Raw genomic sequence first — 26453 nt, 5'->3', positions numbered from 1 at the left:
CTGCCGAGAAGCTGCCCATGTAAGTGAGGGGTCGGGGTTTTTTTGTGTGCGCTGGGGGGACTGTATAGACCGCCGGGGGCCCCGGAGCCTTCGTCTGTTGTCAGGGGCCTGCCGCTGGGCCTCGGGGCCTAGCGCGGGGGAGCCGGGGCCTAGCGCCGGTTACCTGCTGCCTGGCGGTGGGTGACTGTGGCCCAAGAGCATGTGCCGTGGTCGGCCGCGTTTAATCCCGGGGTCCGGTCGGCGGCTACGGGGCGTCTGGTTGTCAGGGAGACACAGCTGGTAGCGTCTTGGGAGCTCGCACGTCGGGCTGAAGCAACCGCGGTGCACCTTGGGAAAAGAGCCGGCGGCCATCTTTGGGAAACTTTTTATAAGTTGTTGAAACGCTGGAACTGAAAGTAGAAACCGGCTTTAAAAGTCATTCACACGGGTGATTAGTAATGTATTCTTAATAAGGGGGACTGGGCAAAAAAAAAAATGTCACTGCTTCCTCGAGACAACCCCTTTAAACTGCCTCCCAACGGCATTGCGGCTCGGCGTATATGCGCAGGGCTTGGACCGTCTGAACGGGTGCACAAACTTTAGTTTTTTATGCGCCCGTGCATGCATTTTTACGATGCCGGCGGGCGCATGTAAAAACTCCACCAGCTGTGTGAATAAGCCCTTAGACTGATGAAGCTACATGTTGTTGGACAAAGCCAGCAGCTTGTGTCACTTGTAATGCTTTCCATAGATGGTAAATGGTAATTCTATCGTTGTAATAAACTTCCTGCATTGTAATATTCTCAATAGATAAGTACACTTGAATCACATTTGACATAAATTTAGCTAAATATTTATCTGCCGGATGTAATTGGAATAGCAGATCCCTGCTTAGCAGGAAAAGAGCCCTGCCTAATCAGAAAATTAGTTTCTCATTAGGCATGTGTTGAGCAAAGGCAATGTTTCTCTGCATGTTTTCTATAACACACGTATATTTATCAGTGAGCTATGTTTAAAAATACCTTGCTTTTTATAGATATACTGGTGCTCCGTACTTCGCAGCAATTTCAGCACTCAAAGTGGTAAGTAAATTAATTTTAAAAATAGAATATCCCATCAGTGGGTGTATAAAGTACAGCGCAGGTCCTAATACCGCTATTATTAGTTTGCCAGTCTTAATAAAATGTCCCTTGGTGTAGGGTGTGATGGACTGATTTAAATATGTCCTTGATCTGCCTGCTCCGTCTGGCATGTTGATGGTTAGATTGTACATGCAGTTTTGTGGAAAGTAAACGCCCTTTTACATGCAACAATTCGCTCAAAATTCATCCAAATGGCCAAAAATGCGCGATAATCGTTACATGTAAGGCCGCCTGCAGATGGTCGGATCTGGGCAGCCGGCGCATGCACAGACCGGAGCTGGCAGCGGGTGAGTGACCCCGCACAGAAATAGAGCATGCCGTGGTTTGTTTGCCGCGCGAGATTTTGCACAGCCAAACCGCGGCCATCTGCGTAGGATTGCATTTTGTTAACGCAATACTATGCAGGCTTCCAGCGGCGGAATTTCCGCTTGTGTGCAGGTGCCCTTAACGCAGGCATTTTTCGTTTGAACTACGGACTTAAAATCCATTGTTCAGCCGCTGAAATACTAAGCAAATACATTCCATTTGAATGTATTTCGCTCATCTTTCAAAAGACTAGCAGGATACAATCTGCTATCAGCTGTTTGTATAGCTGGGTGTGTGTTTTAACACATTCTGGGCTCTGCAAACAACTAATGGAGCTCCTTTTACATGCAAATGATAACGTGTTAATGGCCATTAACACTATGTAAATAGATCATTAAATCTTTCAGTCATTTTTAAGATTGTTTGCGTGTAAAAGGACCTCAAGTGAAGCCTTTGTAATTACCAGATTTTTAGATTGATAAATAAATTCAGACCATATATTATTAACTCTATTACAAAAGAAACGCAATCCTACTAAACTAATAACACAAATAATTGTACATCCAGAGTGCAGAGAGAGAAAATGAACCTTTTTATATTCCATAAATCTGTACGTCTGCCTTTTAGACGCAGTTGCCTACAATAAATGTTTCTTGCAGATGCTGGTAGCATTTGCACAATGTTGACTTTTGGACCATTCATCCCTGCAAATGTGTTTCAGTTCATGAGTATTTCTGGGATTACTTGTGTGTACAGCCTTCTTTAGGTCATGCCACAGGATGTTGCTCGGGTTAAGGCCTCCTTCCCACGAACGGATTTACGCCGCGTAATTCGCGGCGAAAATCCGCTGCGTTGCCCGCTGCTATTAGGTTCTATTGAACCTAATAGGACAATGCTCACGATGCGGAATTCCGCACCATGAAATCTCCCGTCCTCACCCGCGGCATGCTCTATTTGCCGCGGATGTACGTGCTGACGGCTTCCATTGCAGTCAATGGAAGCCGTCCGTTCACGCTATCTCCCGCTGTAACACAGCGGAAGATAGCATGAAAACGCTTTCCCGCCTACCGCCGCCGCCGCGTCGTGACGCGGTGGGCTTGTCACATGACGCGGCGGCGGTGGGTGGGAAAGCGTCTTCACGCTATCTTCCGCTGGTAAGTATGGGGTCTCTGGGGGGCGCCGTGACGGGCTTCGCAGCGGAATATTCCGCGGCGGAGCCCGTCACGCTCGTGTGAAGCTGGCCTAAGGTTAGGACTCTGGCTATTCCAAAACAAATCCCCTCTATTTATTTATTTTATTTATTTATTTATTTATTTATTTTTAATTCAATAATTTCTTTTCTTGAGATTTTATTGACATTTCTTTCAACCATAAATGTCTAACCCCCTTACCCTCTCTCTCGCATTCCCACCAGTTGAGTCAGCATATAACCTCATATACATCAGACATAGTAGGTGACCGTTATTTCACTCATAGTGTCCTTGGAGTCAACCTGTAAGATTCTGTCAAGCACGTGTATAGCATTTGACCCGTTTAATAAATTGACTAAGTTATTAAATTTTTATTTGCACTAGAACCCATTGTGTCAGCAGATACATAACACTCATTGCTAGATCGGCACATCTCCATACATCTAGTTGCTAACCTTTAATCTCCGGTTTGCCACTCAGCCATTTTCCCCCATGTCTTGTTATATTTGTGGCCAGTTAACTTTGTTTTTAAACTCTCCCATTGGGGGGGCATTTCATACAACCAATATTGGGCTCTTCAACCTATTTTTAGTTGCTTTACTTGAGCTTTGGATTGTTTTGTATTATCTAACCTCTCTTCAGCTTGAGATCGTGGACTGCTACCTCTTACATTCTTCTGTAAAATGTTTTGATACATCTTCCCTCAATGAACACGAGGCATCCAGATTCTGAGCCAGTAGCCCCAAACCATGATGCTTCACAGTCGGGATGAAGTATTGGTGTGCAGTCACCTTTTTCCTCCAAATGAAGTATTGCGCATCTGTGCTAAAAAGTTCCAAAGTTCCTCTTTTATGGTCTCCTTTACCCAAAGAACATTTCCCTAGAAGCATTGTGGAATATGCAGGTGGTCTTCAGCAAACTGAAGGTTGGGCCGCAACGGGTTTGGTGGTAGTTTTCATAAACCCCATTCTTCAGTGTTTTTCCAATTGTGAACACCTTACAGAGGCTTTTACAGCTTTTACAATTAGATGTTTTCTTCCTAATCAATACAGAAATCAGTGTTATTCCAAAGCGTTCACTCTAACAGTATGAATTACAATATGATCTGAACAGCCAGCTTAAGGTATTCTGTATAAAGTGAGTTTCGTTTCAGCAAATTGCGTTTTGTACATTTTAGCAAGAAGTATTAATGCGGTAACAGAAGCAGAAATGACCCCTTTATCCTCTATGCATGATATCTCTTGTAATAGTGGGGCATTATTGGGTTTTTGATGGCTCTGACCTCCTGTATGTTACTTCTCATAGGGTGCAGATTTGTCCCAGGTATTTTGTACCAAAGATGCAGCAACAGTGATTAAGTCATACAGTCCAGAGCTGATTGTACATCCAGTTCTGTAAGTGTGCCTTACGTCAGTATTATTGATACGACTGCTTTTGATCAAATCTGTATGTTCACTGTACATTGTGCATATGATCTTCACACAGTGACCACCCCAATGCTTTACACGAGATAGAAAAATGGCTTCCCAGACTACACGCTCTAGTAATAGGACCGGGTCTGGGAAGAAGTGATTCCATACTGGACACCGCAAAGGTAATAATGTCACGGGGAAATGGTATTCTAGCCCTCAGGTCACTCATGTTCTGTGTGTAGATCTTATGAAAACATTTAAGACCTGTGTTTCAATTCCAGGGAGTTATTGAAAAAGCCAAGGCAAAAGGCATCCCTGTCGTTATAGATGCAGTAAGTATGCGGCTTAGTTTCTGTGGTCATTGATGTACTTCTCTTGGTACTAAGCAGATGTTGCCTTATATTTTAGGATGGACTTTGGCTTATTGCCCAACAACCTTCTGTTATTCAAGGCTATCAGAGGGCTGTCCTCACCCCAAATTTCATGGAGTTCAGTCGGCTGTATGAAGCTGTGGTAGGCATTTATATTAACAGTGGGGATGCATGTTGTTGGTTCATGTACTGAAAAAGGAGGAGAATTGGCTCGACTTTACACTGCAGATTTTAGATTCATTATTGGTTACCTAGCATATTTCACTGCGTGCAAAGGGTTTGACTGACACACTTGCATTGTGGTTTTTATTCTCCTTCTCCATTATAGGAACAGGAAAAAAGAAACCAATGGGCAATTTCCTCCACCATTATAACGGTGCTGAACGGACCCCATTGACTGTAATGGGATGCATTCAGTTTGTTTGTGGGATTTTCATGTAAATCAGCGACAGAGGCTCCAAATGGAACCTCCAACGCTCATGTAACCAGTATCGTGTTTTTTTTCTCTCCATTTAACATAATGCCAGGAAAAGACGTATAGGTGAAACGGAAGCTGTGACTGATGCCTATCAGTAGCATCAGTCAAGCAAACTCTATAATGTTATCTATGTAATGTCTAAGTCATAAGCTTTTGTGACTTATCCATTAAACAGATGCCACAGTCATTTAACCCCTTCAGTGGCACGCCCAAAAATTTTCCAGGACTAGCTCCACTGCCCATAGTGATATAGCCCGGAAATCGGGCTATGTTTCACTATGGGACCGTGCAGAACACAATGCTATAAGCTGTAGCGTTGTGTTCTGCACACACACCGCCTGCACAGTCCAATAAAGAGCCAGTGCAGGACTTTAAAAAAAGAAGCGAGAAGATATAACCGCAACTTCCCGCTTTTTTTTTTTAAACTCCTGCACTGTTTACACGTTGACACTAAGACCATCGGCTTGTCAGAAGCCAGCTGTGGCAGGGAGAGTTGATCGGCTATCAGATGATAGCTGGGCACAAGTTCTTACAGCGGAGAACGGAGAAAACCCCCGATCTCCCCTGTTTAACCATTTACATGCCGTGGTATGTGCGACCGCAGCATGTAAATGGCTGTCAGAGGGAGGGGGCTCCCTCTGTCACCATCGGACCCCCTGCAATGTGATCAGGGGGTCTTGATGGGTCTCTGTAGCACCCAGAGGCTTGAATATAGCCTCCGAGTTTGCCAGCTAAATTAGGCTATGACGCTCAGACTCTCTGAGTGTCGTAGCCTGTCTAATGCCCTGCTATGCCTCAGTATTCTACAAATCCCCTAAAGCATCTGTGTCAAACACAAGGCCCGCTCACCACTGCAGCGATTACCAGCTGGGGTGCCGCAGCTCCCCGCTGGTAATCATGCTGTTAGCGCTGATCGTGGCGCATACTGACGTCAGTGTGTAGCAGCGATCCTCCCCTGAGTCCCCTGCTCATCAGTTCCGCAGGAGAGGACTCGGGAGGAAGCGTGCCGGGCGCACACACTGACGTCAGTGTGCATCCGGGCTCAGCATGAACAGATGGGGAGTGGCGCTGACAGCAAGGAGGAGGTAAGTATATGGGTTGGGGGGGAACTCTTATTACTGAGGAAGGGGGGGGGCTTATTGCTATGGGGTGGGGGGCTCATTATTACTGAGAGGGGCTTATTGCTGAGGGGGAACTGTTTATTATTGCTGAGGGTTAATCTTATTACTGGGGGTGGGGGGAGTTAATGTTGCTATGGGGGTATTACTAATTGGGCCACTGTCGGGGTAGTTATTTTTTACTGGGGCTACTATCAGGGTCGCTATTTTTTACTGGGGCCACTATCGGGGTCACTATTAGGGCCTGTTCACATGGGTGTAATCTTATTTCGGTTAAACAAATATACTGCGTGTTTGCGCAATCGAAAAATCGCTTATGCCTGCGTATTTGGGCACGCAAAAAACAACGCTGATGGGCGCACTGAAATGGTGCGCAAATATGCAGTGAATACATGGGTTTCCTGCGCATTCACCATGTATTTGTGCGGCCCATTCACTTCAATGGCCTCTCGGGGTGCGTAGTACGTAACAAAATAGGTCATGCTGTGTGAGAATATACATCATGTGAATGAACTCATTGAAATCAATGGCTGCTATTCACTACATATTATGTATGCAAATATGCTTGTGTGAACAGGCCCTTACTATACTGTCTTACAATCGGCCCCTTGAAGGTCACCACAAGCCTGATGTGGCCCTCAGTAGAAATGAGTTTGACACCTCTGCCCTAAAGGGACAAAAATGTAAAAAAAAAAGATTAGTAAAAGAATTATAAAAAAATAAAATGCCAAAACCCCACCTTTCTCCCTTTTACTTTTTAAAAAATTGCACGTGTTGCATCCCTGTGTTTAAAATGACCCAGAGAAGAAAGTTAGTACATTATTTAATCTGCAAGGTGCACGGCATGGGCAAAAATTAATTTAAAACGTAAAAAGGGCTAATCTCGCCATACAAAAAGCGGAATAGAAAGTGATCAAAATGCTGCACTGAACTACAAATGGTACTACAAATTATAAAAAGTACACCACCTCCCGCAAAATAAAAATCCTTACACAGTTCCGTTGATTAAAAAATTAAAATGCTGGGGGTCTTTGAATGCAGCGATTTAAAAAAAAAAATCTTAGTTTTTTTTTTTTCTTTTTTTGCACCAAAAAAATTTACAATTTTGGTATTGTCATAATCGTAACGGCCTGTAGACTTTAATATACTATTTATACTGTTCAGAGAATGCAGTGAAAAGTAAAAATAAAAAACATGCCAGAATTACAGATTTTGTTAATCTTCCTCTAGGAAAATAGAACAAAAAGCTATCAAAATTTTACATATTCCCAAAAATTAGATAAATGAAGACTAGAGTTTATCCCGCAAAAAAACGAGGCCTTCTAGAGCGCCAGCAATGGAAAAAAATAATTAATGCGGCTCTTAGAATGTGGCGACACAAAAGCAAACCTTTAAGAAAAAAAAAAAGTTTTAAATGTACGAAAATAGCAAAGCATAAAAAAACTGTATAAACTTGGTATCGCCAGAATCGTGTTGACTTGCATAATCATGTTGACTCATAATGTTACCACAATATTCTAAAAATGATATCCAAAAAAGAAGTGGCAGAATATCTATTGTTTTTTTTTTTTTTTTTCCCCCCCAATCTCCCTACAAATTTTTTTACAAAAGTTATGCAATACATTATATATACCCAAAAATGATGCCATCAAAAAGTACAACTTGTCCGGCAAAAAACAAGCCCTCATATGGCCGTGTCAATGGAAAAATGAAAAAGTTATGGCTCTTGGAACGCGACTGCAAAATTAGTTAAAATTAAATGATTAGCCTGTTAAAAAAAAAAAAAAAATGCCCTGGTGAGTATGACAGGGTGATAAGAAACCCGCCACTCAAGGGGTTAACCCTTTTCAATCCAATTTGTATCCTGGTTTTCCTAGGGGGCTTACTCTTTTCTGCTGTTATTCAACAGCGCTATCTGTTGGCTAAAGCCCATATTGCATGAGATGACACGTTGGATAGGCTCCGACAGCAGAGAGGCTGGCAATATACAGTAAGAGAACCCCAACAGGCGTCTTCCAACATTGGATCTGTACAGCCTTAAAGGGGTTGTCCCGCGCCGAAATGGGGTTTTTGTTTTTTTTTCAAACCCCCCCCCCCCCCCCCCCCCCCGTTCTTCTCCCTCGGTGGACCGCAGGGCTTCTGTGCGGTCCATTGCCGATTCCAGCCTCCTGATTGGCTGGAATCAGCACGTGACGGGGCAGAGCTACACGGAGCCGGCATCCTGCACGAGCGGCCCCATTGAGAAAAGAAGAAGACCCGGACTGCGCAAGCGCGTCTAATTTGGCCATTAGACGCCGAAAATTAGGCGGCTCCATGGAAACGAGGATGCTAGCAACGGAGCAGGTAAGTGAAAAACTTCTTATAACTTCTGTATGGCTCATAATTAATGCACAATGTACATTACAAAGTGCATTAATATGGCCATACAGAAGTGTATACCCCCACTTGCTGCTGCGGGACAACCCCTTTAAGTCATAATGTCTTCAGACATCACAGTGGATTGGAAAGGGTTAATACATGCATTCCCCATAAACTATAATGGCATCCATTTGAAGGATACATCATGAAAACTCAGAATGTATATATGTTTAATGGGTGCCTGAGGTGGATGCCATTCAATTCATCGATCTAACCGTATGAGGGCTTGTTTTTTGCAGGACGAGTTGTAATTTTCAGTGGTGCTATTTAATGTACTGAAAAGCTTCTTTTGATGCGTCTTGCTTCTACAAGGCACAAACTGCAACAAAAACAACCTGATAACTTTATTCTATGGGTCAGTACGATTACTACGATACCAAACTTAGTTGTTTTTTTTTGCTTTGCTGTACTGCTAGTATTTATTTTTCAAGAGATTTAATTTTTTTCAATCATTTTCTGGCTCCATCTTCTGCGCACAGTAACTTTTTAATTTTTCCGTCAACATACTGTAGTTGTGCGGGGGCTCATTACTACGCAGAACACTGCGTGCGGTCTGTCTTATCAGCTCTTCTGCTGAACGATTGATTTCAGACAAAACTGAATTCCATCGTTCTGTGGAAACTGGAAGTTGGGCACGTTTACACGCAGCGATTATCCCTCAAAAGCTGGCTTTTGAGTGATAATCATTGTGTCTAAATAAGCCTTATGGCCAGGCTGACATGATGCTGTGTGCTGGTTTGCCACATGTGTATTTCTCACATGCGGGTACGTAGCAAGTATGCAATTAGTGTGTGGGGGTTGGTGGCGCGCAGCATCTTGCCGTGTATCCATGCATAATACTCTGTAGGATAGAACGTGCTGCAAGTTTTCTTTTGTACAAGTAATAAGTGTGTGAAAAAATGCAGGTGTGACTGTCACAATACAGACCAATGGGTTATTGGCATTGCACGCAGCACGTGAAAAAATTGCGTACGTAATGAGAATATGCCCGAGTGTGGACTGGCCTGAACCTGAATAAATGCTTTGTGGCTTTTAAGTGAGCATCTGGTTAGCAGTCGGGGCCCCTTCACACTGGGGAGAAAATCACATGAGTGAAACTATTGATAATCATTGGTTTCATAATGCGTTTTCATTCTCATTTGCGATGTTTTCACTCCTGCAATGCCGCATGAAAAAATGGCCGCATCTCCTTTCTTTTTGCGATATCACCCATTTCTTGCAATGGGCCGGCGGTAGCCGCGTTGGCCCGGCGGTAGCCGCGTTGGCCCTGCTGAAAAGGGTGAAAATCGCGATTCACTGCAGCGGCAGGGGATTCCTTCAGTCCTGCAGGGATGGTAGACTGTTTACATGTAAAACGCCACACATCCAGGGGTTTTCAGAAGGATTGCGAGGGCGATATCCACGGCCTGATCTCGCCCACGGCAGTGTAAGGGAGCCCTAAATCTGTAAAGCCAGTCAGGAATCCTGAGCGATTTTCCTCTCTTGCAGCTGACGGAGCCGGTGGATAGCAGCGATCATCATGGCAGTGTGCTGAAGCTTAGCCAAGCCATGGGCAATATAACCATTGTGCAGAAAGGGGAGTGGGACCTAATCTCCGATGGTGATAAAGGTTAGTGCTCTCCCTACAGGAGGAGTAGTATTGTGATATCTGTATCAGTAGTTTTCTGAACAGTAGCAGGATAAAAAACCCAATAGTTTATGGACTTAATTGTTTCCTCTCCCATTGAAACCATCCTGGATCTTGATGCATGCTTAGGCTTTACTCCAGCAGTTTCTAGGCAGCATTTGCCCTTGTTGATGGGTTGCATTAACATCTTCAAAATGATATACCTTCCTAAGTTCTTATTTCATGTTTCACCCGTAATGCTACCTAAGAAGCTCTTCAAGACAACGGACTGCTTGCTGCACTCCTTCTAGGGAACTGTGCCCAGAATCAACTGTTTAGCACTTCAGGCACCTAAGCCCCCGGGTGGGTTGATTAGCGGCACCTAATTTATATACAACCCCAATTCCTAAAAAGTTGGGGCATTGTGTAAAATGTAAATGCATGTAAAGAAAGAGAATGCAATGATTTGGAAATCTTTTTTAAAAAAGGGTTGTTTTTTTCATTAAAGAATATCTATTAGGAGTTGAAAGTGAGAATTTTTTTCAATTTCATTTAAAAAAAAAGTAATTTAGAAATTGGCAGCAACACATCTCACAAGCTGGCACAGGGTCATGTCTACCATTACATTCCCTCCTTATAACTGTCTATTAAAAAAAGCGTCTAGGAAGTAAGGCGTCCAATTGCTGTTGTCTATGCACAACCTTCCCTGAAAGTGAAGTCTGGATGGGAGTATGTTCTAATATATGCATTGTAGTGCTTTTCACAATATGTAAGCTGCCCATGCCATGGGCACTAATGTAACCCCATACCATCAGAGATGCAGGCTTTTGAACTGTGTGCTGACGACAAGCTGGATGGTCCCTCTCCTCTTGAGTCCCCAGGACACAGCATCTGGGGTTTTTAAAAAGAATTTCACATTTTGATTTTTCTGCTCACTGAACAGTTTTCCATTTTAAATGAGCTTTGGCCCAGAGAAGACATTGGAGTTTCTGGATTGTGTTGATCCATGGTTTCTGCTTTGCCTGATACAGATTTAATTTGCAATTGTGGATTGCACACTGAACTGTGTTCACACTATGATTTCTGGAAGTATCCCTGAGCCCATGCAGTCATCTGCATTACAGAATCATGTCTGTTCGTCATGTAATGCCACCTGAGGGCCTGCAGATCTCAGGCATGCAATATTGCCCATCTGCCTTGTGCACATGAATCTCTCTGAATATCCCAGAATCTTCAGTACATGTCATCAAATGATTCAAAATCTTCACATTGAGAATCATTGTTTTGGAAAGGCTCCAGAATTTTTAGACGCAGTTCCCTTCCCCCCCCAGATTGATGAACCTCTGACTATGTTTGCTTCTGAGAGACTCTGCCTCTCTAACATTCTCCTTTTAGTGTCATGTGACTTAATAGAAAATTGACCCTCCAGCTGTCTTTCATTAGTATCGCTAACTTTTCCAGCTCCCAACTTTTGTGAGATGTGTTGCTGCCTTCAATTTCTTAATGAGTAAATTTTTTAAACATTTAATGGAAAAAATGTTTCACTTTCACCTTCTGATATGTGTTCTATTGGGTATGAAATATGGTTATGAGATTTCCAAATCACTGCATTTTTTTTTTTACCCCGCCTAACATTTTACACAGCAGCCCAACTTTTTGGGGATTGTAATTTTCTGGCATCTGAACTAATGTATGCACACTGGTGGACCTGAGCAGTTGGGCTATAGCTTTATTCAGGGCTATTAAGGGGTCATACAAGAGCTTTACTAACTTCTTTAGCAATCTAGCCCTCCCCAGATTTGGTTAGGTTATGAAATTTGTCTGATGGACTGTTGGACAGTAAACAGGGGTTCTAGTATACCCCAAGAACTCCTTTGTGGGTGAATCCCCACGTTTCTTTCCTTCCATGCATGTCCTACTGGGTGAAAAGGAGTTAAGGTTCTGTCCCATCTCCTTTTCAGAGAGGAGTAAATTTAGAGATTGGAGATGGATTTGAGGATTGGATCGGATCAGTTTTCTTTCCCTCATATTAGACAGAAGTGTACACTACCCCCTTAGCCAAATACGTCCCTCCTTGCTTAACCCTAAGTTTGTGGGGTGCTTGATATGTAAAGAACCGCACTCAGGGTGGTATACAATGTTTCTCCCACCACATTTTACTTTTCCCATTTAAAAGTGAATGAAGATGAAGTATATGTAATTGGTATGGCCACAGCTGTAACAACCCGTCCTGTCAAATTTACGTATTTTGCGTGTGCTGAATGTCAAAGGGAAAAAAAAACTAAAAGAATTTGCTGCTTTCTGTATCCTGCCCTCCAAAAACACAGAACAAAAAGTGATCAAAATGTTACATAACCTAAAGGGGTAACAACGAAAACCACAAGTTATCCTGAAAAAAACAGCCCAGTTAACAATTTGAGAGGAGAGGCATTATTGGACTGTGAAAAGCCAGATGGTTGTATTGGCGAATTGCCCGCCACCTGGGCCGTTCTGACCAGACTGTTGCCATCAGTGTATGTGTGAAGGCACGCAAACAAGGTGGCCTGACTCAGGACGCCGTTGACAGACCACTAATACAGGGGATTGCCTGACATGTACAAGCAACTCTTAACTATTTCATTATCCACCAACTAGAGGCAGGTGCCACCATCGTTGCAGGTCCTGGTGTCTGTCGGAACCATTTCCTGGCACTTGGGCACCTCAAAACCAAATGTCCTTTAGCCATTACAGGTACTGACTTTGACACCCACCTCTGTTTGCATTGCTTTTGTTCACGACAAAACTGGACTACTACTGAGTGGAACTGGGTTGTCTTCAGTGATGAATCCAGGATTAGTTGAGGTTCATGTCTGGAGACCTAAGCTGGTGTGATGGTGTGGGGGGCTATTGTATACAACAGTCTGTCACCTCTAGTAGTGGTACGAGGAACGATGACAGCTCAGCGATATGTTCAGGATATCCTGTAGCCACATGTGTTCCTCTAATGGCAGGGCTTCCAAGAGGCATTGTCCAACAGAAAAATGCTCGTCCGCACAGGAATGTTTCCACAACATTGTGACACTTCCATGACCTGTCTGGTCACCAAACTTTTCATTAATAGAACATGTATGGGAACATCTTGGTTTCTAACTTCAGCCTAAGAATTTGCACAATATAGAAGCTCAGTTAGAGGAAACACGGAGCGATATGCTGTAGGATACCATACAGAACCTACATGCCTCCATGCCTGCCCGTATTACATCTTGCCTTCAAACCAGAGGCATCCCAACAGGGTACTAGAGCTTCCATACCTGCCCGTATTACATCTTGTATCCAAGCTAGAGGCAGTACAACAGGGTACCAGATCCTACATGCCTGCCCGTCTCACATCTTGTATCCAAGCTAGAGGCGGTAGAACAGGGTACTAGAGCCTCCATGACTGCCCGTATCACATCTTGTATCCAAGCTAGAGTTTGTACAACAGGGTACTAGAGCCTCCATGCCCTCCTATATCACATCTTGTATCCAAGCTAGAGGCGGTACAACAAGGTACCAGAGCCTCCATGCCCACCCATATCACATCTTGTATCCAAGCTAGAGGCGGTATACTTTTCACAAGGTATTTGTATCTTTTATGCAAGAGATTGGCACAAATTAAAGTGCACTTACTCTGACACACTTGCCTGTCCACTAAATGGTTAGTGGAGTCACTTGTTTTGTGTTCATGAAAGCAGAAATCTTATTGAGTTGTTCTTGTGTTTAAGTTTTAGTGTGCAATCATGAAGGTAGCAGCCGCCGTTGTGGGGGACAGGGCGATCTTCTAGCTGGTTCTCTTGGCGTCTTCGTACACTGGGCATTCCTTGCTGGACCAGAAAAGATAAATGGGTATGTAATATCAAATCGATGTGTATGGTGTCGTTTCCCTTCCAACACAATTTGGCAATTAATTTTAAAAACTTAATGGTGCAAAAGTGGTAAATGATCTCAATGGGTTCTGTAGTTCACAGATTAAAGAAGAAAGACTTAAGGCTTAGTCACACGAACACGTTTGCAAGTGCAATACACAGGGAATAGAATCCATTGATTTTCAGTGGGTTCATTTACATGAATGTATCTGGTTTACGCAAAAATATGCAGCGTGTTCTATGTTCGTGCACAATACGCATGAAAATAGAACATATTAAACTAATTTAGGCGCGCACAAAAACACCCCTCATATAAATGCGCTTACGCCCATGTGAACACGGCCTCAGGTACAAGACATGTAGGGGATTTAAAAAATCTTCATGTTGCAGAAATCTTCCACATTTTCAGAAATGGCTGCGGATCCTAGAGCTGCATCATGTCTGCCTATTCTGTGGAATTCAACCCTTGAAATATAAAACTTAAATCCCGCGGCTGATCTGTACCTAAATATAGCCAAATATGTACCATTTAGGTGTGGATGTGGCCAGTGTGGATTTTCTGCAGTATTGCTGTGGGTATTCAGTTGTGCAATGTCTGCAGTGATGTGTGAATATCCACAACACGATAACACGAGGTTATAAATCTCCTGCTTTCCCACAGGACCCACAGCACGCCCGGAGTGACATTTCCCGGTGTGCCGCAGATCGGACAGCTTCCATTGACTTCAGCTTAATCTCTGTAGGTCTAACACATATGGCTGCCAGTTATCAGAAGTATGTCTTTTGGAGGAAGCATACAAACTCCATGCAAATGATTGCTTCAACAAAGATGACTGCTGATTGAGAGTCTTACCCACTTTTTGGCACCTAATCTACGAGTTGCAAACTTGATATAGAGGTTTGAATAAAGTCTCATTACAAGAAACAAAACCCCATATTGCAGCATTTAGAAGGTGGCACAATTTGCACCTGCCACACAACGGGTTGACTGTGTTCAACTGGTCTGAACTAGCATAGGGTAGCTGATGGTTTTGGGGTTAGAAAATGGTACTGGTTTTTGTACCTCTACATTAAAGTCTGAAACTATTAACAAAGTTACAAGAAAAAGGGATTAGATTTTTTAAATAAATAAATAAATTTTCTTTAAACATGGCCCCCGCAAATACTCTCGTGCTGCTGCATCGGAGCTAGTATCACTGGCTCACAGCAGGGTCGCTGGAGGAGATTGTGCTCCCCCATCCCTCTCCATTGATATAACATAGTGGCCGTTCAGTACTGAACAGCTGCTATTTACACTGAGCGATCAGTGGTCTGCTCATCATCCGTTGATTAGCAATCAGCTCATTGTTCAGTACTGAACGGCCGCTATGTTAAGCCAATGGGGAGGGGCGGGGGAGAGTGAGGAGAGAAATCTCCTGCAGTCTCCCTGCCGGTCACTCTGTGAGCGAGCCAGCAGTACTAGCTCCCATACATGCGCACGACAACAAATGTGTGGGGACGAATGTCGGGCATCGGTTTCCCGCCATTCGTCCAGTCTAAATGGCCTTAACTCCATAAATAAACATAACATTTGGTATCTTCCTCATACCTTTCACAGGTGTGCTCATGGTTCTATCCTTTTTCACTTGTTATCTATTTCTATACTCATAAGATGAACTTTTTTTTAACGCTTTTTGTCCTCTTTTGCAGTCAAAATCCTTTTGTGGTGGCAGCATTTGGAGCCTGTTCTCTGACAAGGCAGTGCAATCATCAAGCATTTCAGAAGTATGGCCGGTCAATGACCACCACTGACATGATTGCAGAAGTTGGAACATCATTTAACAAGCTCTTTGAAACCTGATACAGTGTATTGTGAACTATTGACTGCTTTATTCATAGGACTAACACTAGACTGCACAAAAGGCACTTGTTCCTGTGCACTAGCAGTATGGAACACTATTTCCCTGTGTGGATGGGGGTTAGAGAAAATCCTATTACAGACTCCCAGCTTTGTTTTAACCCCTTACCAAAAAAAAGCACTGAATTGCAGAAGACGAAGTGCATGATCACCATAAAGGAGACTGGATTTTCATCCTATAACGACTGAACATTATGCGTCACATTTTATCAAATCTTTTATGCCAGATTCTGGCGTTAAAAAGTAGCAACTTTTTGCGCAAATGTGTATTTGCACAAAAATTAGATTTTTCTCCTTTTTGTGCTGTTTTTTTTTTTTTTTTTCTGGCATCAATTAAACCAGAAATTTAGACCATGTTGGACCTGGCGTACATTTCTGTCAAGGTGCACCGAGCTGCCAGGGATGAGCTGAATACATGAAGTATATTCAGTGCTTCGTGCATCCAGGGAAACTGAACTAAGCCTGGCGCTTTCAACGCTGGGCTTGGCAAATTTCCTCATTTTCTATAGTTTGGGATACAGTTTCTTCACATCTAGATCAGTTAAGTATGGATGCTCTGAACTGTAATAATGAGTTTAATAGCAGTGAGCGGCGTTCAGTGTGGATGATCACGGTCAGTGACTTCTGCTTGCCCTTGGTGATAAGTGCCTGCAATTAGGTTTCATTTCTTTCCACTTTGTAACAAGTTCTTTGAAATATTATCAGAGCTTCTATTGCATTGTTCTTAATGTACATCATAGTTTGTATGCAATTTTAGGAAATCTTCACAGGAAAGTAGAATTTATTCAGGCAAAAGCTCTATTGTCTTAATTTGGTGATTTGTACTTCTAAACAAGACCTACAGTTCCAGGTAGCAATTGTTTCAAATCAAAGTAAAATAAATACTGTCGTTTTGGATTATTTTTCATTTAATGAGAACTGATTGGGTTTGGTGTACCACGTAAATGCGCCGTCTTTTAGAGCAAACAGGAGTAGATGCTCTCCTCCCAAAAAAGTTAAAGCATTGAAATAAAATTGGGGGAAAATAAAGCAAACAAACCTTGCTTTAACGGGGCTTTCCAGCTCTGAGCTATTGCTGACTCACAGCAGTTTCATGTGGCAGAACCCTTCTGATCCACTTCTGATCACTTATTGCCGACGTATTCTTGGCATATTTCAGAGCTGGAAGTGGTCACTGAAAAAAGTGTCAGCTGTGCTGTAACCACCACATGTGAATATATCATTTGGAGGTGACTTTGTTCAAGAATTTTTGGGATGGGGGACTTTTTGGCTATGAATTCCTTGTGACGCGTAAGCAAAGAATTTGTTAGTCTCCTGATGAAGGGTAAAAGCTCTATTGCACCTTTGGTCAAATGTTTTTAGGGTTTTTTTTTCCAGCATATTCTCAATCATAAGTTCCTTAATGTGTGTTTCCCCTCATAGTCATTACAGCATATGATGGAGGTTGTACGCTCATGCCCTTTGGGGACAGAAAGCAGCAGAACATAAAAGAATTTCCACCAAACATCAGTGTCTTCCTGTTCCTACAGGACAGCAGCGGAGAACTCTTGTACACTGTCTGACCTCTGCAGGGGTGACTTGCTCTCCTTGGCCTCATCGGGGCTAGCGCAGACATGGTCCCAAGGAAGGGCCTCTCTGCCGACACTGCTTATCGTAGCGGTCCTTCCACTACAGCCTGGTTCCACCGGTGGGTAGTGCCTCACCTGGGTTCCAACCAGTGGCTGTGCGGGCCAGAACCCAAGGAAGGAATATCTCTGTGGCGGCTGCTGGATCATGGAGTCTCATCAGCGGGGCCATTAACTTCCGGGTCGGACGTCAGATGCTCCACAAAAGGGGCAGAGTTACCGCCAGAGCTTATAAGGGGGCATGGCCTAGCAGGGAAAACACAATTCTAAAGTGAAACCCAGCAGCTGCAAGGAGAGATCTCTGCTGGTGGTCTGCAATGACGGTCACCTGATTTTCTGGTACAGTTAAGGACTCCGGGATCTACCGCTGGGATGTCCACCAGAGAGGAATCTGAGACTCCACAAACTGAGTGGTCCAGTGGACCGACAAACACACTTACACCATGACACGAACACTTAATGGCTGTATTCCATGTCTTGTATGACAGAGATGTACAGAAGTCTAGAGAGGCCAAGAAAAAGAGCAAAAAATGCCCAATGTGCCTAAAGAGATTGGATGACTCATACACTAAATTACTTTGTGCATCTTGTACGTCAATTTTGCATGAGGAGAAAGCATCCATTACGACTGTACCGCCTCTCGCACTATGCGGCACCAGTATCTATCATCTTTCTCTGACCTCCAACCAGGCCCCTCCGCATCTGCAAGAAGAACAGTTCTTGTGGCATCAGACTCTGACATGGCAGATGACCTCTCTACAGGGGAACTGAGCAATGAAGTTCAGGAGGAGAAAAAGTACTCCTTTTTCTCCACTGACATGGACCAGCTCCTGAAAGCAGTGCCTAAAACTCTGCAAGTAAAAGAGGAAATGCAAAAGCCTCGTTCTATACAGGACAAAATGTTTAGGGGTCTCATGCCACAGTGCAAATCTCTATTCCCAGTAAATGAGATGCCTGACCCCAAATAATTGGGAGTACGTGGAAATGACTTTAAAGAGCATCTCCTGTTCTCTGAAGAGGGCATGGCTACCATCGAAGAGGTTCCCAAAGTGGATGTAGCTATTTCGAAGATCATGAAAACATTTGGGTTACCCTTTGACTGTGTCCCAACTAAGTGACCCCCATCGACAGCAAGGTAGACGCTGTTATGGGTAAGGCCTGGACCGCATCTGCCCTTACCATCAAGTCTAATATTACTGCCACTTCTGTAGCTAGGTCAATGTCTATATGGTTTGACCAGCTTTCCATGCTAGTTGACAAGAAGGCACAAGAGAGGAGATTCCTAACGGCCTCCCCCTGCTACAGATGGCCACTGGTTTTCTCAATATTCCACACGTGATGTAATTGTCAGTGCCACAGGTCGTCTTACTATAGGATATCCTGAAAACATGACCTGTTGCTGGTCCCTGAGGACAGGAGTTGGGGACCCATCTTAGCAGATGCCTCAATGGAAACGGTCTGCTTCAGAGCTTGTTGGGCAGCCTTGTCTACTACCACTAGGAGAGCTGTTTGAGTAAGGGCCTTTCTTTTTGTGGTCGTCACATTTTTGGGCCAGATATGGATCGCCTCTTCAAGATGGTGGATAAAAGTCAGGGGTTACCAGTAGATGGAACCCCCCAAGAAACAGTTTTATACCTCGTCTTTCTTCCACCGGAAATGTGGCGAAAGGGAAAACTGGAAGATGGTCCTATCCCAAAGAAGGAAGGGGTAAGGTTTCATTAGTCAGTCCCTGTCCTGCTGCCCCCCCCAACAAGTAGGTGGGAGATTATCCTCGTTTCATAGCGAATGGTGAAACACTACAGCTAATAGGTATTACACCTAATAGCTGAGGGTTATAGGATTGAGTTTAGCTCATGGCCTCCAAGGAGATTTCTGGTAACTCCTTCTGCAGTCACCCTCCCTCGAACAAGCTTTACATACAGGGGTCCAGAACCAGTTAGCGCTGGAGCCCATCATTTCCATTCTGGAAAAAAGACCACCTAAAGAGGTTTTATTCCCCATTATTTCTAGTACCAAAACCAGATGGTTCACAGTAAACTAATAAACTTGAAAAGCCTGAACGACTTTATTGTATACAGGAAATTCAAAAAGCCGCCCTCACCGATTAGTGTAGATAGTGGCATGGTCACTACTGACCTAAAAGATGCCTATTACCACGTTTTCATCCATCCCAATTCCCAAAAATATGAGGTTTGTGTTAGAAATGGATGGGTTAGTTCACCATTTCCAGTTTGTCTCTGCCTTTTGGGATCTCCTCCGCCCCATGAATTTCTTCTAAGGTAGTAGTAGAAATGATAGCATATCTGTGTAGATTTGGGATAAATCTCTTACATGGAGGACTTTTTTCTGGCAGAATCCCCCACAATCTTAGATTTCCAGTTAGAGATCACGTTCTTTACGGTCTCCTGTCCACGGGCGATAACCTGGCCTAGGGAAACACAGTGAAGGCTTTTCATAGACTTACTTTGGAAAGCGCAGCTCCACTGTCCCCAAGCGGAGAATCTCAGCAATTCTCCATTCATGGGATTTAAATCACAGCATGCTGGGATTTGCTGCGATTCTCCGCTGTGAGCCTGTCAGATGAGCGGACAGACCCACCGTGGAGAGCTGTCAGCTCCTGTATTAGGCTCATCAAACCCAGCCTAATCCAGGGTTTAGGCTAGCTCATCAAGTCTCACAAGTCCAGCCTAGATCCTGAACGTAGGGAAATGTTTTTTTTAGAGGTCATCCTAGATTCCCACCTTCACTGCTCTTTCCTACCCTCCTCAAGAAGGCAGCATATTTTAGGTGTGTGTACAAACTTGTATAAGAAAAATTGGGAGTATCTTATTAGGGAAGCTATGCGTGTCCTAAGCCTTATAACATCCTGCATTAATACAGTGCCTTGGGCTCAGTTCCAAAGCAGAGAGTTGCAAGCTCTTCTCCAAAAGTGGAACAGAACACAGGCTTCTCTAAATGAGATAATCCTCATTTCACCAAGGCTCGAGTACTCCCTACGGTGGTGGATGGCAGTAGACAATCTCTCTCAAGCCTCTGAATGAAACTGTGACCCTGCAATAGTGGTTACAACCGATGCCAGTGCTATAGGCTGGTGGGGGCACATACAGGGTACCTGGGATCCTCATGAGGTATCCGATACCTCCAACTTTGAAGAATAAAATGCCATGTGGAAGTCTCTACGCAGCCATCACACAGTTAGTTGGGAGACATGTTAAAATCCTCTTGGACAATAGGACTGCAGTTTAACTCGGCACCAGAAATCCTCTTCTCCAGCAGTTGGCGGGGAAGATCCTATGCTGGGCAGAGCAAGCAACCCAGTCTGTCAGCCTTTCACATAGGAGGAGCCAAGAACATGACTGTGGATTACCTCAGCGGAAAAGAAGTGGACATTGGAGAATGGGAATTGCATCCCAATGTGTTCAGATCACCCACCACAAATAGACCTGTTCACCTCCAGCAAGAACAAGTGGCAGCTATTCTTTTCTCAGGGTGGACAGGTTCAGGCAGTAAGCACAGATGCCTTCTCACATGCTTTGGACCGGGCTATAGTGCATCCTTCCCCTTTACTTGCAATTCACATTTTTAAAGTGAAAATGGTTTTAAAAGCAGCACAATATTGAGTTTCTCAGACAAATGTCACACTTGCTTGTGTAAGTCTGGCCTTACAGAAAATGAAACCACAAATTTGCAGCACTTAGAAGTAAAAAAAAAAACTAAAGAAAACCAAGCCTAAAAAAATAAATAACTTTAATATGTGGAATAAATGGCAGCATGTAGTAATTCTCACTGCTCCTGGTTTTCCTTGCAGTTTTGCAATTCCCACGTAGAAACCGTCCCTCTGTCCTGAAAAACATGAATCCCAACAGTTGATACGACTCCTTTTGTCTGGCTTGAAATGTATGTTTGGAATCAGAAAGTTATCACTGCTTTATTAGCTCTTAAACATAAAAGGTGGTCGTCGGAAGGAATAGCGGTCAGCTGAACGAGTATTGGACTGACAGCTAATATAAACTACTTGCGCACAGATTATTTTTCAGTCCGAAAATCACATAAGGTTTTCTGTAGTTCAAGTTTAAAAAAAAATATATATAAAAATCCCAGCATGTCCTGTTCTTATCTGATTTTTGGACAATAATAGTACAAGTACAGTGGGGAAAAAAAGTATTCAGTCAGATACCAATTGTACAAGTTCTCCCACTTAAAAAGATGAGAGAGGCCTGTAATTGACATTATAGGTAGACCTCAACTATGAGAGACAACATGAGAAAATACATCCAGAAAAATCACATTGTCTGATTTTTAACAAATTTATTTGCAAATTATGGTGGAAAATAAGTATTTGGTCACCTACAAACAAGCAGGATTTCTGGGTCTCACAGACCTGTAACAACTTCTTTAAGAAGCTCCTCTGTCCTCGACTCATTACCTGTAGTAGTGGCACCTGTTTAAACTTGTTATCAGTATAAAAGACACCTGTCCACAACCTCAAGCAGTCACAGTCCAAACTCCACTATGGTGAAGACCAAAGAGCGGTCAAAGGACACCAGAAACAAAATTGTAGCTCTGCACAAGATTGGGAAGACTGAATCTGCAATAGGCAAGCAGCTTGGTGTGAAGAAATCAACTGTGGGAGCAATAATTAGAGAATGGAAGAGATACAAGACCACTGACAATCTCCCTCGATCTGGGACTCCATGCAAGATCTCACCCCGTGGGGTCAAAATGATCACAAGAACGGTGAGCAAAAATCCCAGAACCACACGGGGGAACCTAGTGAATGACCTGCAGAGAGCTGGGACTAACGTACCAAAGGCTACCATCAGTAACACACTACGCCGCCAGAGACTCAGATCCTGCAGTGCTAGACGTGTCCCCCTGCTTAAGCCAGTACATGTCCGGGGCCGACTGAAGTTTGCTAGAGAGTATTTGGATGATCCAGAAGAGTATTGGGAGAATGTCATATGGTCAGATGAAACCAAAGTAGAACTGTTTGGCAGAAACACAAATCGTCGTGTTTGGAGGAGAAAGAATGCTGAGTTGCATCCAAAGAGCACCATACCTACTGTGAAGCATGGGGGTGGCAACATCATGCTTTGGGGCTGTTTCTCTGCAAAGGGACCAGGACGACTGATCCGTATACATGAAAGAATGAATGGGGCCATGTATCGTGGGATTTTGAGTGCAAACCTCCTTCCATCAGCAAGGGCATTGAAGATAAAACGTAGACTGGTCTTTCAGCATGACAATGATCCCAAGCACACCGCCAGAGCAACGAAGGAGTGGCTTCGTAAGAAGCATTTCAAGGTCCTGGAGTGGCCTAGCCAGTCTCCACATCTCAACCCTATAGAAAACCTTTGGAGGGAATTGAAAGTCCGTGTTGCCCAGCGACAGCCCCAAAACATTACAGCTCTTGAGATCTGCATGGAAGAATGGGCCAACCTTGTGAGGACTTACAGAAAACGTTTGACCTCTCATTGCCAATAAAGGCTATATAACAAAGTATTGAGATGAACTTTTGTAGGTGACCAAATACTTATTTTCCACCATAATTTGCAAATAAATTTGTTAAAAATCAGACAATATGATTTTCTGGATTTGTTTTCTCATGTTGTCTCCCATAGTTGAGGTCTACCTATGATGTCAATTACAGGCCTCTCATCTTTTTAAGTGGGTGAACTTGTACAATTGGTATCTGACTAAATACTTTTTTTCCCCACTGTATATGTGCAGTGTCAGCACCTCAGACAGCACAAAGCTGGGATGTCAATGAGATGTGTTCAAGAATCGCAGGTGCAACTTTTTAATCATCCGTGCGCAAGTAACGTAAAGTGTGAGATTGTTGCATCCAACCCACCCCTGTTAACTGAAGTAGTCCAGCACAATGGAGGATACAGAGTTTGACATTTTTATTTTAGAATACAGTATGTTCCACTGATGTGTACCTGTACACTGGCTATTCGCTACATGCTGAAGCATAAGAGGATTACTCCGCTCCATTATATGCATGTACGTGGTAGTCCATTCTATGCAGAGAACAGATTTGCACAGCTGCAAGTATAAAGGTAACTAGTACAGAACTCCACATCCTTTATAGCATCCACTCATTACCTTTGTCTATGGGGTTGGTCCACAGTAACTATTCCCTTTATATTGTTGCAAATAACGCGGCATAAAATTTGCTAAATGAGGTAGCATAAGAGACCTTAACCAACTGTTTGTAGGAGTCCACTTACCTTAATGTTAATTCCAAAGCCAGCTAAGTTCAGGCGCACTCCATCGCAGGCCTTCATCAGAGGCTCCCTGTCTTTAACCATCTGTCTCCGCCTCTCCTTCTGCTGCCCGTCTTCTACCTTCTCCTCCGTTGCTAGAGCATAATTCCGAACCTTACTTCTGAAGTCTACCATCTCATCGACTACATTTAATAGTAGAGCAGAGTCTTTTCCTTCTACTGAAACCTATTTATAAAAGAGCAAGATAAAAAAAAACTTAAAGGGGCTCTAGCATAAACCTTAAACACCTCTACAAGCTACATGCTCAGTTTACGTCTCTGTGCTCCCCTCTGGTAGACGGAGGGATCTGTAGTGGGTGAACCTGCCACAATGTCTTCCCTGCTCGCCAGAAGCAATGCTAACAAGAGCCTTAACACTGTCTCCTCTCAGTCCTTGCTCAGCATCTCCTTTGACAAGCCTCTGATGTAACCAACTTAGCAGAGCAGGAATCCCTCTGCATGTCCAGTGGACCAGAGAAGCAAGACTGAGCATGTGTGACCACCTCATGACAGTTATTCAGGTGGACACAATAGGTTATGCAGCAGGACAATGTTCCAAAGTAGGCAAGCAACTCCATCTGTGCATGGCTCAAAAGGACAGCGGCAAAGTCCTGACTTGAAGTCCATACAAATACTGTGGCAAGACCTTAATGCGATGGCTACACAACGACGTGAAGACTAGTATCACATGTAAAGCTGCATCTAATGATTGTCAATGGAGTCATGTTGCTACCTGTGACATGACAGTCTCAGAAAATCAAGAGAGGCTAGATTTCAGTCACAAGTGACTTTTCCACCATAAACACCAATGCAAGTCGCATGCATCTGTGACTAGCCTGCAATTTGGCCGTTTAAAAAAAAAAATAAAAAAAATTCTGCTTTGAAACAGCCAAGAAAGAGCAACTTACAGAAATGTAACAGTAATGGAAAATAATTGTGGCAGCCATGTGTGTAGCAACTGTAATCAAACGTTTACAAACGGTTATTAAGAGGGGGGGGGCATTATAAAGTTTTGAATAACTATAGTCAGTAAATGGAATGATCATTTAGCAGCTGCATTTTGTGTTTACTCATGTTGTTATCTTTATTATCTTTTAAGAGATTGTCCCATTTATAGCCATTTTGCTTTAGGAAGCAGACAGCTCTGTATATTGCAAAACGGCCCCTTGGCATCATATATGCAAGTCAGATCTGCATGGGGTTTGTATGGAGCAGGCTCAGTAGCCAAGCCCCCTCCATAAAGGGAGCTGCTAGCTGCAAAAGACAGCTAAAACCTGGTTCCAGTGGCTGGGACCAGAGATAACGATTTAGATACTGCGGTCAGTGCGGACCACAACACAAATGGCTTGATAGAGGAAGAGGGCTATTTCTGTCTCCCACAACTGGGCACTGTTCAGTTTCCATGGCAGCTTAGGGCCTTGTGAAGGCTCTCAGGCTTGCCATGGATTTTCCCCCTATTAAAGGGGTTCTGACATGAATAATTTTATGCTTTAGCAGCCATTGTTCCCTGGTCTGCCTAATGGACCCAGGGAACCCATGGGTTAATGGCTGCTAAAGCATAAAAATCTTATACTTACCTGTTCTCCTGTTGTTGTTGACATCGGGGGGGTCATCTCCCGGCAGCATATTAGCACTTTCTGCTTAGGTTAAGCAGCCTGACTAGAGCCACCTGATTAGTGCACGCTGTGCAGTCACGTGGTGCCGAAGAGCCAATCAGGTGGCTCTAATCAGCAGCGCTGCTTAACCTAAGCAGAAAGTGCTAGTATGCCTCCCGGCAGGCAGTCGTCTTCTTCCAGCAGCCGCGCCGCTCCGGGATCGCGCGCATGCGCAGTGGAGAGGTGCCCTCTGACAGGAGTCAGGACGGGCCGCGTCTCCACTGCGCATGCTCAGCACTCCGGAGTTCAGCCAGGACGGACGGGCCGCCCACAGCAAGCACTGCTTGTGACGTGCTTGCTGTGGCGGTCCGTCCGTTGACCTCGGAAGTGCCTGACGGACGGACCAGAGCAGGAAGCGGTCTTTTTGACCGCTCCTGCTCTGCTTTAAAGGCACGGAAGAAGATGCCGGCTGGAGGGGACATGCCTGGCGATCGGGCCAGGCCAGGCAAGATGAGTACAAATTATTTTTTTTTCATGTCAGAACCCCTTTAAGATCAGTCTGTGGCTTAATAGGATAGCTGTAAAAATATAATATACTGCAATAGTGAAATACTGCAGTATATTGTACAAGCGATTAAACAACTGCATGTTCAGTCCCTTAGGGGAGTAAATAAACACATTAAATAGATGGTTTTTTAAATTATTCCAAAAAAGTCAAAGCCTCCCTTTTTTCACTGTTAATGTAAAAGATACCAAAGCATAATGGGTTTCACAGCATCTGTAAGGGTCTGATCCATAAAAATAGCCATTGTTTATCCTGCATGGTGTACACTGGCAGAGAAAAATATATATACACAATGCCAGAAATTAGCTTTTTTGGTCACCATGTGTCCAAAAAAAGGAAGAAAAAGGCCACAAAAACCAAGCCCTAACACAAACCAACAGAAAAGAAAAAAAGTAGTGCATTAAAATGAATATATAAATTTGGTATCACTATAATTGTACGAACACAGAACAAAATTTACATTTCCTGCACTGTGTATACGGTAAAAGCAAGACTTCCTCAAAAATGGCACGATTGTATGTTTTTTCCATTTCACCCCACTTTTTTAAAATACTTTTTCAGTACATTATATGGTACAATAAAGGTTACCATTGAAAAAT

General features: G+C 43.6%; 2 protein-coding genes across 5 annotated transcripts in view; one reads left to right on the top strand and one right to left on the bottom strand.

The window, feature by feature from the left end:
• The window catches only part of NAXD (NAD(P)HX dehydratase), a 34092-nt gene extending 17379 nt beyond the window's left edge, over window positions 1–16713 (top strand). For all 4 annotated transcript variants that reach the window (XM_066579833.1, XM_066579826.1, XM_066579812.1 and 1 more), the window contains 8 exons: window positions 1016–1061; window positions 3923–4011; window positions 4103–4211; window positions 4311–4361; window positions 4438–4542; window positions 9903–10023; window positions 13764–13884; window positions 15594–16713. In XM_066579833.1, the coding sequence (XP_066435930.1) occupies window positions 1016–1061; window positions 3923–4011; window positions 4103–4211; window positions 4311–4361; window positions 4438–4542; window positions 9903–10023; window positions 13764–13884; window positions 15594–15744 (793 nt within the window). In that variant the 3' untranslated portion in view covers window positions 15745–16713. The remainder of the gene's footprint in view (window positions 1–1015; window positions 1062–3922; window positions 4012–4102; window positions 4212–4310; window positions 4362–4437; window positions 4543–9902; window positions 10024–13763; window positions 13885–15593) is intronic.
• Window positions 16714–21156: 4443 nt separating this feature from the next.
• Window positions 21157–26453, bottom strand: part of CARS2 (cysteinyl-tRNA synthetase 2, mitochondrial) — a 68538-nt gene continuing 63241 nt past the window's right edge. Inside the window, exons 14-15 of the mRNA XM_066579802.1 lie at window positions 23660–23881; window positions 21157–21269 (exon numbers count right to left, since the gene is read on the bottom strand). Coding sequence (XP_066435899.1) covers window positions 21210–21269; window positions 23660–23881 — 282 coding nt within the window. The 3' untranslated portion in view covers window positions 21157–21209. The remainder of the gene's footprint in view (window positions 21270–23659; window positions 23882–26453) is intronic.

The sequence above is a fragment of the Eleutherodactylus coqui genome, chromosome 1, assembly GCF_035609145.1.
Source record: "Eleutherodactylus coqui strain aEleCoq1 chromosome 1, aEleCoq1.hap1, whole genome shotgun sequence".
NCBI lineage: Eukaryota > Metazoa > Chordata > Amphibia > Anura > Eleutherodactylidae > Eleutherodactylus > Eleutherodactylus coqui.
The sequence above is the reverse complement of the archived record's forward strand: the minus strand, read 5'-3'. Positions and strand labels throughout refer to the sequence as shown.